Genomic DNA, 12,255 nt, shown 5'->3' with positions numbered 1-12,255 from the left:
GACAGGGGCCACTTGGGCCTCACCTGCCTGCAGGTCCCTAGGGAGGTCACAGCAGGCTCCAGCCCACAGCCTAGGTACCCTGATGGTCCAGCTGCCCCCATGCATGTGAACACAGCTGTGGCTCCTGGGGGAGGGGTGGGCAGCTGCTGGGCAAGGGCTACAGGAGACCCTGGGAGCCCAGCCCAAATGCAAATTCCTTTCTGGGCTAAGAAGATCTAACAGAGGACGGTAACCACAAAAGCAAGCTAAGTCGAATGTGCCTGCCCCTCCAGCGCCCACACGCAGGCGGGTCTAGCATTCTGCCCTGCAGGCCACAGTGGACTGACAGGTTCCAGCTACATTCTGTCAGACCTTCCAATTGTTTCTCGTGGCCTAAGACTTCTCAACATGACTCACGGCAAAAAATTAAGGAACCTACTTACACCTAAACCTTCAAATAAACCATCTCTACCCCATCACTCCTCCTCCACCGAAATTATCTAAAACATAAATGCACACTGCCCCCCGCCCCAGGATTCAGGCAACAAAAGCCTCACAGACACACAAGTGAGCCCTGCACCTCCCCCTCCGATCCCCTTCCCCGCCCGGGACCCTGCAGGCCAGCTCCTCCCTGCACAGACTCCCTTTATAGCAATTACAGCGAAAATCCCAATAAAACCCTTTTTAAGCACCACCTCCACACACAGCTGGAGTGAGCACCACCTGAGGGCACAAGCTGATACCCCATGTCTCAGCAACATGATAAGTATGCGGCCACGAGAAAAAGTAAGACTTCAAAAACACAGAAAAATACTGAAATTGTTAAACTAGAAAAAAAAAAAAAAAACTAGTTATGTACCCAAGGGAACTGAAAACATATGCTCAAACAAAGACTTTTACAAAAGTTCAGGTTAGCGTTATCCGTAATAAGAACACCCATACGATGGAATATTATCTGGCCATAAAGAGAATGAATTAGTGACACCAGGTACAACGTGGGTAAACCTTGAAAACATGATGCTAAGTCAAAGAAGCCAGTGACAGAAGGTCACATGTACAACTCCACTTATATAAAATATCCAGAATGAGCAAATCCAGGCATAGAAACTAGATTAATGGCTGCAGAGATGAATGGGGAGTGACTGCTAATGGGTGTGAGTTTTCCTTTAAGGGTGATGAGAATTCTGGAATTGGATAGTTGTGATGGGTGTCCGACCTTGTGCATACACAAAATAATCACTGAATATACACTTTAAAAAAGCAAAGTACTTATGTGCTTTATATCTCAATATTTTTTTTTAAAGTATCATACAACATATCACATTCATTTATAGACTGAAAGAAAGCTTAAAAAACAACACGTCACTCAAAAAAAAAAAAAAAAAGAAAAAACGTAGGGGCGCCTGGGTGGCTCACTTGATTGAGCGTCCAACTCTTGGTTTCAGCTCAGGTCATGATCTCACAGTTCGTGGGTTCGAGCCCCACATCCCGCTCTGCGCTGACAGCGTGGAACCTGCTTGGGATTCTCTCTCTCCCTCTCTCTGTCTGCCCTTCTCACGTTTCTCTCTCTCTCTCAAAATAAAAAAACTTTTACTGTTTATTTTTGAGAGAGAGAGAGAGAGAGAGAGAGAAAACGAGTGGGGGGGGAAGGGAGGGGGACCAGAGGTGGGCGTGTCCAATGTGGAGCTCAAACTCACAAACTGTGAGATCATGACCTGAGCCAAAGTGGGACACTTAACTGACTCACCCAGGGGTCCCAATAAACATTAAAAAAAAAAAAAAAAAAAATAGCACCTCAACAGACTACAGGAATTTGGAAAATGTTTTATTTTTCCAGGTTTCTTTATAAAATGTCTTGAAATAGTCTCATCATTTGAAAGGCTGTCCTTCGTGAAGACAACAGCAATGTGGACAGAAACAGATGCCAAGGAAATTCCTGAGAGAGGCCAGGCAGTCCATGCCCTGTGTGCCCAGGGCAGGGTGTGCAGTGAGAAAAGGGCTTTCCCTGGGCCCCTGAGGCAGACCCCACTGTTATCTCCTCTCCTCCCACATCCTGTGCCCACGCCCTTGGGTGATAACACCGTCAGCCCCACTTTCCACCGGCCCTCATGGCTCCCTACACCTTGTCCCAACCTGAGACAGCCAAGGAAAGCACACAGGACAACACCCAAGAAAATGACATCACACTGAGTCATGGGTCCAAACACCTCCATTTAAAACACAATCCAAAGTGCCCTGCTCTCGGGAAAGTGGGCCACAGGATTCTACAGCTTCAGAAATGAGGCCAAGAACCAAGTCTCACCTGCGGCGGGTAAAGAGCAGAGAGCGGGCACGGGCCCAGCAACGCCCAAGGACCATGAGGACAGGAGGATAGCTCCAGGGCCTGGGCGGCCTCCCCTTTTCTGGGGACTGTCCTCCTCACTAGCACTAGAAAAGGCAACGTTACAGACAGGTGAAGCAGGAAGTGGAGAAGGGTGGCAGGGAGGGCACCAACCAGGGCACTGGGGGTGGGGGCCAGGTTTTGTATATAACACGCTTGTCACAAACACCCTGAGTATCTGAACAAAACCAAACGTGAAATCACCTGCCTTATTTCATCAGAGCTGATTCGATAATTATACTCCATAACACAATTACACAGCAGGAAACCCAAGGAGGGCACGCCCTGCCCACCTCCCTGCCCACCTCCCCGCCCCAGCTCTGTGGACACTGCTGCCCCCTGGTGGTGATGCAGCAGGCTGGCTCAGGCCATCTCCTTCCCTGGAACAGAAAGCCCTTTGCTGACAATGCAAGGACAACCCCGGGTTATAAAGGGCAGTACTGTCCATGGGGGTTCACTATCTCTTACTATGCTCAAGCTACTTCAGAACAGAATCAAAAGTGAAGAGAACTTGTCCCCTCCCCTGGGGCAGTGTTTACCAGGGCCTGCAGCGTGCCATCCATGGCAATGACCCCCTCGATGGTCTGGAAGGAGGAGCGAGTCAAAGTGTGCAGGCTCCAGTCCAGGAAACCTGCCATCTTCTTCTGCTTGACATCAGGCCGTGTAACAAACCTGCCAGAAGGAAACAGACAGTTCAACCAAGGCCCCAACTGAAGAGAGCTCACCTCTTTCTGGCCCACCACATCCTCCCCCTGAGATGGCCCTCCAAGCCAGGACGTCTGTCATCTGTAATGTGCATTATGTCCTCCTTTCATGACACACACTCTAGGACACTCTCGAATCTAAAACACCGAGACACCTCCCAGACCATGGCCCTTAGGACGTCATTCCCCAACATGACCTCTCTGAGGTCAGACACAGGCCCTACCACCCCCATCTCGTCCCTCCTGGGTCCCCACTCATCCTGAGGCCCCATACACTACAGGACCACCTTGACCTGTCACCATCACTGCCCAGGAACCCCCCCCCCAACACCTACTACTCAGCCCTTCCCTTTCCTTGGCCCAACTCCATCCCTTCACCTTGGGACACAGTACCCCCATACGGCGAGGTCTGGCCCAGCAGCAGGCCCAAGGCCCTCTCCCCCTGCATCTGCCATGGGTCTTCCTTCCCCACCCCTCCACCCAATACCGCACAGCCCCATGCAGAGCCCACATCTGCTCAGACAGCACATACTGGACCTGCCGCTAACACACCTGGTCTGAGCTGGCAGCCAGCCCCAAGCCCCACACCAAAGCCTGGGCCCCCTTTACTCCTCTCTAGCCAGTCCACATGCCAGGCCCTCAGCTATCTGAAAAGGGGCTCAGGTTAAGCCCACACTCTGCTAGGGCAGCTTCCACTCTGGGGGCAGAACACAGGAAACAAGCAGAAAACATGAAGAGACAGCTGGAGATGAGCAGCCTCTCAAGGAGACATGGGACCAGAAAGCATCAGGAGGTAGGACTTCACAGTCCCTCCAGATGCCCCCCACAGAACACACTTGGGGGGCTCTGCACTTATGCTGTGCAAACCTGCTTTGCGACGTTCTGGCCCATTTCTTCCTCATGTCACACCGGGTCATGGCTCACCTCAGAGCAGCGCTCAGTGTGGTCCCGACACCTACCTCAGCATCCCTGCAGGAAGCTCCTGTCCCAACTAGAAGCCCTCCCACCTCAGAGCCCTCTCTTCCCCCAGAAGAGCCACTGCCGGGTGTATGAGAAGATGCTCAGCCATGCAGTTACAGCACCGCCCATTCTAGAACACTCTTGAGAAGCTGGCTACACAGCACCAGGATGTAGCCACCACCTGGCAAAATGGCTAGAGCATTTTTAATGTGCTGAAAACCAGCCTCCACTATGTGAAACATGTACTCATCCTGACCACTAGATGGTGCAGCAGAGTCCCACCAAGTGGTTGGATCTGTCCCCAGGTCACCTTTCCTGGAGGACATCAGGGAGGGAACAAAGGTTGAGGGTTTCACCTCCCCAGCCCCTACAAACACAATGCTCCACAAAGTCAAGGGCAACATAACTCTACCAGACCCTCAGGGTACCTGGGCAGCTCAGCTGGTTGAGCATCTGACTTTTGATTTCGGCTGGAGTTATAATCTCATGGTTCGTGGGTTCAGGCCCCGCGTCGGGCTCTGTGCTGACAGTGCAGAGCCTGCGTGGGATCCTCTCTCTCTGCTCTCCCCACCTCCCTCACGCTGATGCTCCTGTGCTCGCTCTCTCTCTCTCTCTCTCAAAATAAATAAACTTTAAAAAAAAAACCTCTATCAAACCCTCAGTACTGCTGGTAATAAAAAATAGTAAGTCTAGGGGCGCCTGGGTGGCGCAGTCGGTTAAGCGTCCGACTTCAGCCAGGTCACGATCTCGCGGTCCACGAGTTCGAGCCCCGCGTCAGGCTCTGGGCTGATGGCTCGGAGCCTGGAGCCTGTTTCCGATTCTGTGTCTCCCTCTCTCTCTGCCCCTCCCCCGTTCATGCTCTGTCTCTCTCTGTCCCAAAAATAAATAAAAACGTTGAAAAAAAAAAAAATAGTAGGTCTACGTGTCCCACCGGGGACTGCAGAAACAGCAATGTGTTCACATCATAATCGCGTTTTGGAAGAAGACGGGATGAAGCTCCAGGCCCAGCTGCTGGCACCCGGTACGACAAGCGTGGGTGCCCACATGCCCATGGACAGGACACACAGACAGACAGCAGGACAACAGGCAAAAGCAGTCACATCTCTGGGAGATGAAGGTACATGTGGATTTTATGCCTTATACTTTTATTTTCCAAGACACAGGATTATTCTTACAATTAAAAAGAAACTGTTTTTTAACGAGAAACCTCTGTCCAGTGAGTATCACCCTCCCCCAGGTGAAGCGACACCGGGGGCTCACATGTTTGCCCCTCACTCCTGCAGTCAGCTGTTCTCTTCAAGCCCTGCCCTACAGCGCGCCAGGCACCTGCACAAATCCCTCATCCCACACCCCGCTGCCCTACAGACTAAGGGTTTCTCCTCCCACTTTGGGGAAGAAGGTCATGGCATACACCTAAGCGTAAGGGGACCCTGAGTGAGGTGTTGCCCGTTTTCCCAATCAAAACAGCCAGAAGGTTTTAGACCCATTTTCAACTTTCACAAATGTAGAAAGGGGAAAGCCAAATTTTCTAATTTATTTACTCCATGCACTTATTTTAGGCCACAAAAGATTAATTTAGAAAAACTGCTTCCTTCGGTTCTCACATCTCGTGACACAAGTTTACACAGCCCTCATGCACATCGCTGGGGATCTTCAGAGCAGCCAGGCCTGCTGTTAGGGTCATCTCACCCAGCTCGTCACAGCTCATCTTTACCTGCCTCAGGCACAGCCTGATTTTTAGTCAACAGAGAACGTTTGGGGATTTTTACCCTAAGCCGCAATGATCCAATCAATATCACGATCTCCATAAACCACAGCGTTGTTAACTGCCGGGTGACCTTTAAAGACTCATCTAACAGCCACCACCCCAAAGGTGAGCCCTGCCCCACCTGTTGTGAATCTGTGCTCTGTGGATGGGCCCATCAGCTGACCTCCATGAGCCCCTAGCCAGCACCATCAGGTTCAGAGGTCTCCTCCACCCAAACAGTGTCAATGCTCCCTCAAAGAAAGAGACAAGTATTGGGCAGTAGGAAAGACTTCCCCAGGCCCATCAGCCCAGAGACCTCCTCCCAGGTAACACAGACACACAGGGAACACAGAAGAGTACGTAAGACAAAACCTCTCTGAACACACCAGCCACACATCAACAACACAGCTGGGAGGGGCCAACAGGTACTTACTTGGACACGAGGACAGCAGCAGCATCTCGGGCCTTGTCGCTGACAACCAAGTAGGTCTAAAGAAAGGATCGAGGACGGGCACCGTTACACACAAAATACAAATCTCCGGGACCCGCTCACCAGCCAGTCCCACACGCAGCAGCCTCCAGAGAACCCAGGCTGGCGAAGCTTCTAGGCAGAGGCCAAATTCCGAAGCTGCACAAGCCCCCCCTAAACTCAAACCACAGTTGCCAGCAGCTGCCAGGAGCCCAACAGGCAGGCACCCCACTGCACACGGCGTGTGGCCACACTCCTTCAAACACACACGTGCAAAAACAGCACAAAAATGAAACCCATACGTGTCACCCGACTGTAACAAAGAATCACAGAGTCCAGGAAGCACACTCGGGACCTGCAGGTGTGTTACATGCAGAACCAGGAGGCCCCGCTCAGACAGAAGAGCACCCAGGGTTAAAACAAGCGACGACCTGTTCTTTGGAGGCCCGCCTCAAAAAGTTTCCAGTTCTCATCTCAACTAACTTTGTCCCAAATGATACACAAAAGACTTGTTTTCTGGGGGACAATCGCATACCCGGGGCCAAACCTCTAGAAGTGGACTGCTGCTCACCCGGCAGTGCCACATACGAGACGGGTACACAGAGGTGTGTGAAGTGGCTCCTCATCACCCCACCTCTCACAGAACACAGCTGGAGACCATCTAAATGTCCGTCCGTACGAGAACAGGCTAAAAGCCGGGGCATGGCAGAGCACCTTTCCCCTTAGAGGTTACGAGAAAACGTCTGCTCACTGGTGGGACACTGAGCACACACTCCCAGGGAAGCAGCAGCTCGCTAAGCACGGACAGCAAGGGCACTCTGCAGCGTGGGGGCGTGGAGCACGGGGAGGAGCCAAACTGCCTGACTTCCCATTTGGACCCACCGTTTATGAGAAATTGAACCAGCTAAGTTACTTATTTTTCTCGACTGATGCCCACTCAGTAAAACGAGGATAAAACGAGGATAAAACGAGTTAACTGCTGGGGCGCCTGGCTGGCTCAGTCAGTGTAGCGTGTGACTCTGGATCTCAAGGCTGTGGGTTCAAGCCCACGTTGGGCGTAAAGATTACTTAAAAATAAAAAAAATTTTAAATCTTTAAAATCGAATTTAAAAAAAAAAGAGTAAACTACCTCATCAACTAGGATTACATGGATCCGTATACTAAAGATGATTAGAACAGTGTCTGGCACACAGCAGGTGCTCAACAAGCTCGCCCGCTGATGCTCACACCCAGTATAATCCTTCCTGTGTGAACTGTAACACACTGACATGTCTCCAACAAGAGAAGTTGGAAAGGGGTGGGACGTCACTTTTGTGACTTGGTGACACGTTATCGTGACTTCCGTCTCGCTAGCAGACCCTGCCCCTTGCCAGCTTGGAGAACATGCTGCCACGTTTTGGGGGACGGGGGGGGGGGGGGGGGGGGGGGGGTGATGTCACATGGCAAGAAACAGCCAACAAAGCACTAGAGCCCTTGGTCCAACACCCTCGATGGTCTGGCTTCTGCCAACAGTCCCGAGAGCACGGACGCAGACCCTGCTCCAGGTGAGCCTTGCTGAACCCTGACGCAGATCGCCCTGCATAGTCACGTCCATATTCCTGACCCACACAAACTGTGAGATGATAAATGTGTGTTGTGCTAAACCACCCAAATTCAGGGTAATGCAATAATTTGTCTATAACCACTCAAATTCAGGGTAATGCAATAATTTATCTATACGCATAACATTTGTTTCAGAAAAAGTCTGAAAACATATACAAGTGTCATTATCTGTTGGTACCAGAATTTGAGGGATTCTGCTTTAACACCTTTCTTGCTTTGCTTTATTTTCTAGTTTTTCTAGATTGATCATGTATTATTTATATAATGTTAAAAATTAAAAATTATATCTAAAATTGACCTTCATTTTCTCTTACAACTGCCCTCTGAAATCTCTTGTACATCATTACTACGCTTAACGGAGTAGTATTTGCACTACCTACAAAACAATGAAATTCGCTCTAATTCATCCTTACTCCTATGTGAATTATACTTTCTAAATAAATTACGAAATGGAATTTTACCTCACTGCAAGAGTAACAGCACTTGAAGAAATATAAATGTCAAAAGTGTACCTAGTTAAACTCTAATATCAAGACAGCATGAGAATGGAAAAGAATGCTAATTAGCAGCTAGCTACTTGCAGGATCACGCTTACCTCTGCTACTTCGAGAATACGGTCCATTGTGGACATTCGAATCTGCCCAGGTGGAGCGACGAGGTTCCCATCGAGGCGAGAAAAATCAAAAGGGATCAGGCAGGTCACGGAGAGCCACAGTAAAAGCATGTAGCGAGTCTCCCAAGTCTAAGAAGTTAAATCAAAGTAAAATGACTCCTGTTTCAAGCACAGAGGTAACCCGCATGCCCCACTCACAGTCCTACTGCCCTCCCTGCCCACACAATGCAACCACAGTCCCTTCAGATGCTGTCACCCCAGAGCCTGGAGCGCACCCCATCGTGAGCCCCTCCCATACCCCACCCCACCACACACACCCTCTGTCATACAAACTTAGCTGGCTACTTCAGCAGACAAAAGAAATAGCAAAATGAACAAAGAAAAATCATGATACATCAGTACGATGGCTTCTCATCACTGGCACCCTTCAGCACACATTCAGCCTTTTAAGAAAGTGTAAACAGATAAAAAAGCAAAACACTTAAGAATAAAGAAAACTATTCTCAAATTCCAGTTTAAAGAGGAGTGCCCCTGAAAAAAATGCTCAACATCACTCATCATCAGGGAAATACAAATCAAAACCACAATGCAATACCACCTTACACCTGTCAGAATGGCTAACATTAACTCAGACAACAACAGACGTTGGCGAGGATGCAGAGAAAAAGGATCTCTTTTGCATTGTTGGTGGAAATGCAAGCTGGTGCAGCCAGTCTGGAAAACAGTATGGAGGTTCCTCAAAAAACTAAAAATAGAACTACCCTACGACCCAACAATTGCACTACCAGGCATTTATACACGGGATACAGGTGTGCTGTTTCAAAGGGGCACATGCACCCCCATGTTTATAGCAGCACTATCAACAATAGCCAAAGTATGGAAAGAGCCCAAATGTCCATCCACGGATGAATGGATAAAGAAGATGTGGTATATACATACAATGGAATATTACTCAGCAATCAAAAACAATGAAATCTTGCCATTTGCAACTACGTGGATGGAACTGGAGGGTATTATGCTAAGTGAAATTAGTCAGAGAAAGACAAAAATCACATGACTTCACTCATATGAGGACTTTAAGAGACAAAACAGACGAACATAAGGGAAGGGAAACAAAAATAATATAAAAACAGGGAAGGGGACAAAACAGAAGAGACTCATAAATATGGAGAACAAACTGAGGGTTACAGGAAGGGTTGTGGGAGGGGGGATGGGATAAATGGGTCAGGGGCACTAAGGAATCTACTCCTGAAGTCATTGTTGCACTATGTGCTAACTAATGTGGATGTAAATTTAAAAAAATAAAATTAAAATAAATAAATAAATAGGAGTACCCTTATTTTAGGTAGTCAATAAAACAAGATTCCACTTTGGCCCTGGAACAATTCCTTCGGGGAGCTGGGGAAATGCTCCCCTACATCTAAGCTGAGATTGGGCACGTTCAGAAACAGCTCCCTGGGTGATGCAGTTGTGAACCGTGTGCTAAGTGCGTAAGGACACTCCCACAGCAACCTGATTCCCTGGAGAGACCTGCGAACAAGGCTAGCCATCCTTGGGCAGCTAGGAACCTGAACTTCGGGAGGCTTCCCAGCATTCCCAGGGAAGGGGGACTCTCTGTGCTTGGACTACCTGTACAAACCATGTGGATTATGTTGAAACTCGCTTTCCTTTTGGGAGTTTGGAATTTCAGTCCATGTTTGGCAGAGTACCCACGTAACCAACCCCAAGAAAATTCCTGCACACTGGTCTCTACGACATTCACATGGGCAACACACGACTCAGTGCTGGGGGAATGACAAGTGCCCTGTGTGACCTGAGAGAAGACTGGAGCTTGCTCCTGGTTTCCTCCAGACTTCACCCCATATGCCTTTTCCCTTTGCTGGGTTTGCTACGAACCAGTCACAACCATAAGAACAACTACCTGTGGAGTCCTACAGTGGTCTTAGGGAATCATCAAACCTGAGGGTGATCCTAGGGACCCCCAACATAATTATATTTCAAGTTTAAAAATCTAGATGGTTGACATACTTTTCACCACACTGAATATAAGCATATTTTTTTTTCTTTATAAAGACATATTTTAAAAGGAAATAATTTGGGGTGCCTGAGTGGCTCAGTTGGTTAAGCGTCCAATTCTTGCTATCGGCTCAGGTCACGATCTCACAGTTGTGAGATCGAGCCCCGCATCGGGCTCCATGGTGAGCATGGAGCCTACTTGGGATTCTCTCTTTCCCTCTCTCTCAAAAATAAGTAAAACTTTTTTAAAAATAAATAAATAAATAAAATAGTAAAATAAAAAAATAAAAGGAAATAATTTAGGGCACCTGGGTGGCTCAGTCAGTGAAGCATCTGACTCGACGCTGGCTCAGGCCGTGATCGCACAGTCATGGGATTGAGCCCCATGTCTGGCTTCCTGCGGAGCGTGGAACCTGCTTTGGATTCTCTCACCCTCTCTCTCTCTCCCCTCTCCCTTACTCACTCTCTCTCAAAATAAACTTTTTTTTTTTTTAAGGAAATAGCTTAAAGTAACATATAAAAAGAGAGAAAGCCAAAAGAATAAAGAAAAGAGAGAGAGGGACACAAAACAGCATAACATAAAACTGAAGGAAACAGGAGGATACAGCTGCCAGTAAGGAGTGGAGCAAACAAGGGAAGAGAGGAGGGAGAGGGCAGGGAGTGAAAAGGAGGAGAAAATGACACTCACTTCATGGTCTCTAGGATTTTGATTTGTAAACATATCTAAAACAGGTTGTACATCAGCCACTTCATGAGGAAATAAACGAAGAAATGTTTTATATCCTCGAACCTACCAGATAAAAAGACATTGAATTACTACATAATTAGAAAACACAGAAAGTAACAAAATTATATTTTTCTTCTATCATCAAAGATCACCACCTACTCCACCCAGTGATCAGAGAATTGTGTCACATCACAGTGATACAACTTGGTAAGTAAACACGGCTATCTTTGCTTCTTACATCATCCATTCACATGTTCTGGCCCCCCTTGACAAACAAATATCAAATGTGCTTCACCAGAAACACAGATATGCTACAAACTAAAAAGTTTTCCCTCTACATTGTTTATACAATCGCCCTGTGACACTTATGAGGAATAAGTCCTCGAAAACCTCAAAGGTCCCCAAGTTCATTATGGCTTCCACAAATGCAATGGTGCTCCTCGTTCAGGAGAGACCCTGCGCTCTACCTGTTGAGCCGGCAGACCACAGACGAGTACGCACAGGGCAGCCCCCCCATGGAGCTCTCTCACTGGCCAAGGGCACTGCTCCACCGAGTAGCCCCCCAAAACCCACCCCCAGATGGCTCTGAGTCACTCCCGTGGTCAAAACTGCAACTGGTTAAGTCTGTAGGCCAGTACCCACCCATCACCTGGGAGTCTGCAAGAATACCGATTATCAGGCCCCACCTCAGACCTGCTTACTCAGAATCTGCATTGTTAACAAAATGCCCAGGAAATTCATCTGCACATTAAAGTTTGAGAAGCACTTCCATTTTCACCACGCTTGTCCACTTTCTCCTTGTAAGAGACTTTCTGAATTAGTTGGCTCTCTCTCCCCTTCCCCTTCCTCTCTGCCCCTCCCCCATGTCCTTTCTACCTAGGTAGTGCTTGATCTATTCAACTGCGAGACGCTAAATATCTCAGACGTGGTTTCAGCCAAAGGACCCCAGAACCACTATCACTAACATCTGATTCCCCAGATGTGGTAAAAAAAAAAAAAAAAAAAAAAAAAAAAGAAACCCACGATTTATGTGTGAGAACCATCTTTCCTGAAAAATA

General features: G+C 48.3%; 1 protein-coding gene across 2 annotated transcripts in view; it reads right to left on the bottom strand.

The window, feature by feature from the left end:
- TBCD (tubulin folding cofactor D) overlaps window positions 1-12,255 on the bottom strand; it is a 159,022-nt gene that overhangs the window by 137,282 nt on the left and 9,485 nt on the right. Inside the window, exons 4-7 of one of the 2 annotated variants that reach the window (XM_043585483.1) lie at window positions 11,159-11,260; window positions 8,437-8,583; window positions 6,204-6,259; window positions 2,899-3,031 (exon numbers count right to left, since the gene is read on the bottom strand). In XM_043585483.1, the coding sequence (XP_043441418.1) occupies window positions 2,899-3,031; window positions 6,204-6,259; window positions 8,437-8,583; window positions 11,159-11,260 (438 nt within the window). The remainder of the gene's footprint in view (window positions 1-2,898; window positions 3,032-6,203; window positions 6,260-8,436; window positions 8,584-11,158; window positions 11,261-12,255) is intronic. The other variant, XM_043585484.1, reaches the window with a different exon arrangement.

The sequence above is a fragment of the Prionailurus bengalensis genome, chromosome E1 (genome assembly GCF_016509475.1).
Source record: "Prionailurus bengalensis isolate Pbe53 chromosome E1, Fcat_Pben_1.1_paternal_pri, whole genome shotgun sequence".
Taxonomy (NCBI): Eukaryota; Metazoa; Chordata; class Mammalia; order Carnivora; family Felidae; genus Prionailurus; species Prionailurus bengalensis.
Note: the sequence above shows the minus strand (reverse complement) of the source record. Positions and strands in the feature narration are given on the sequence as shown.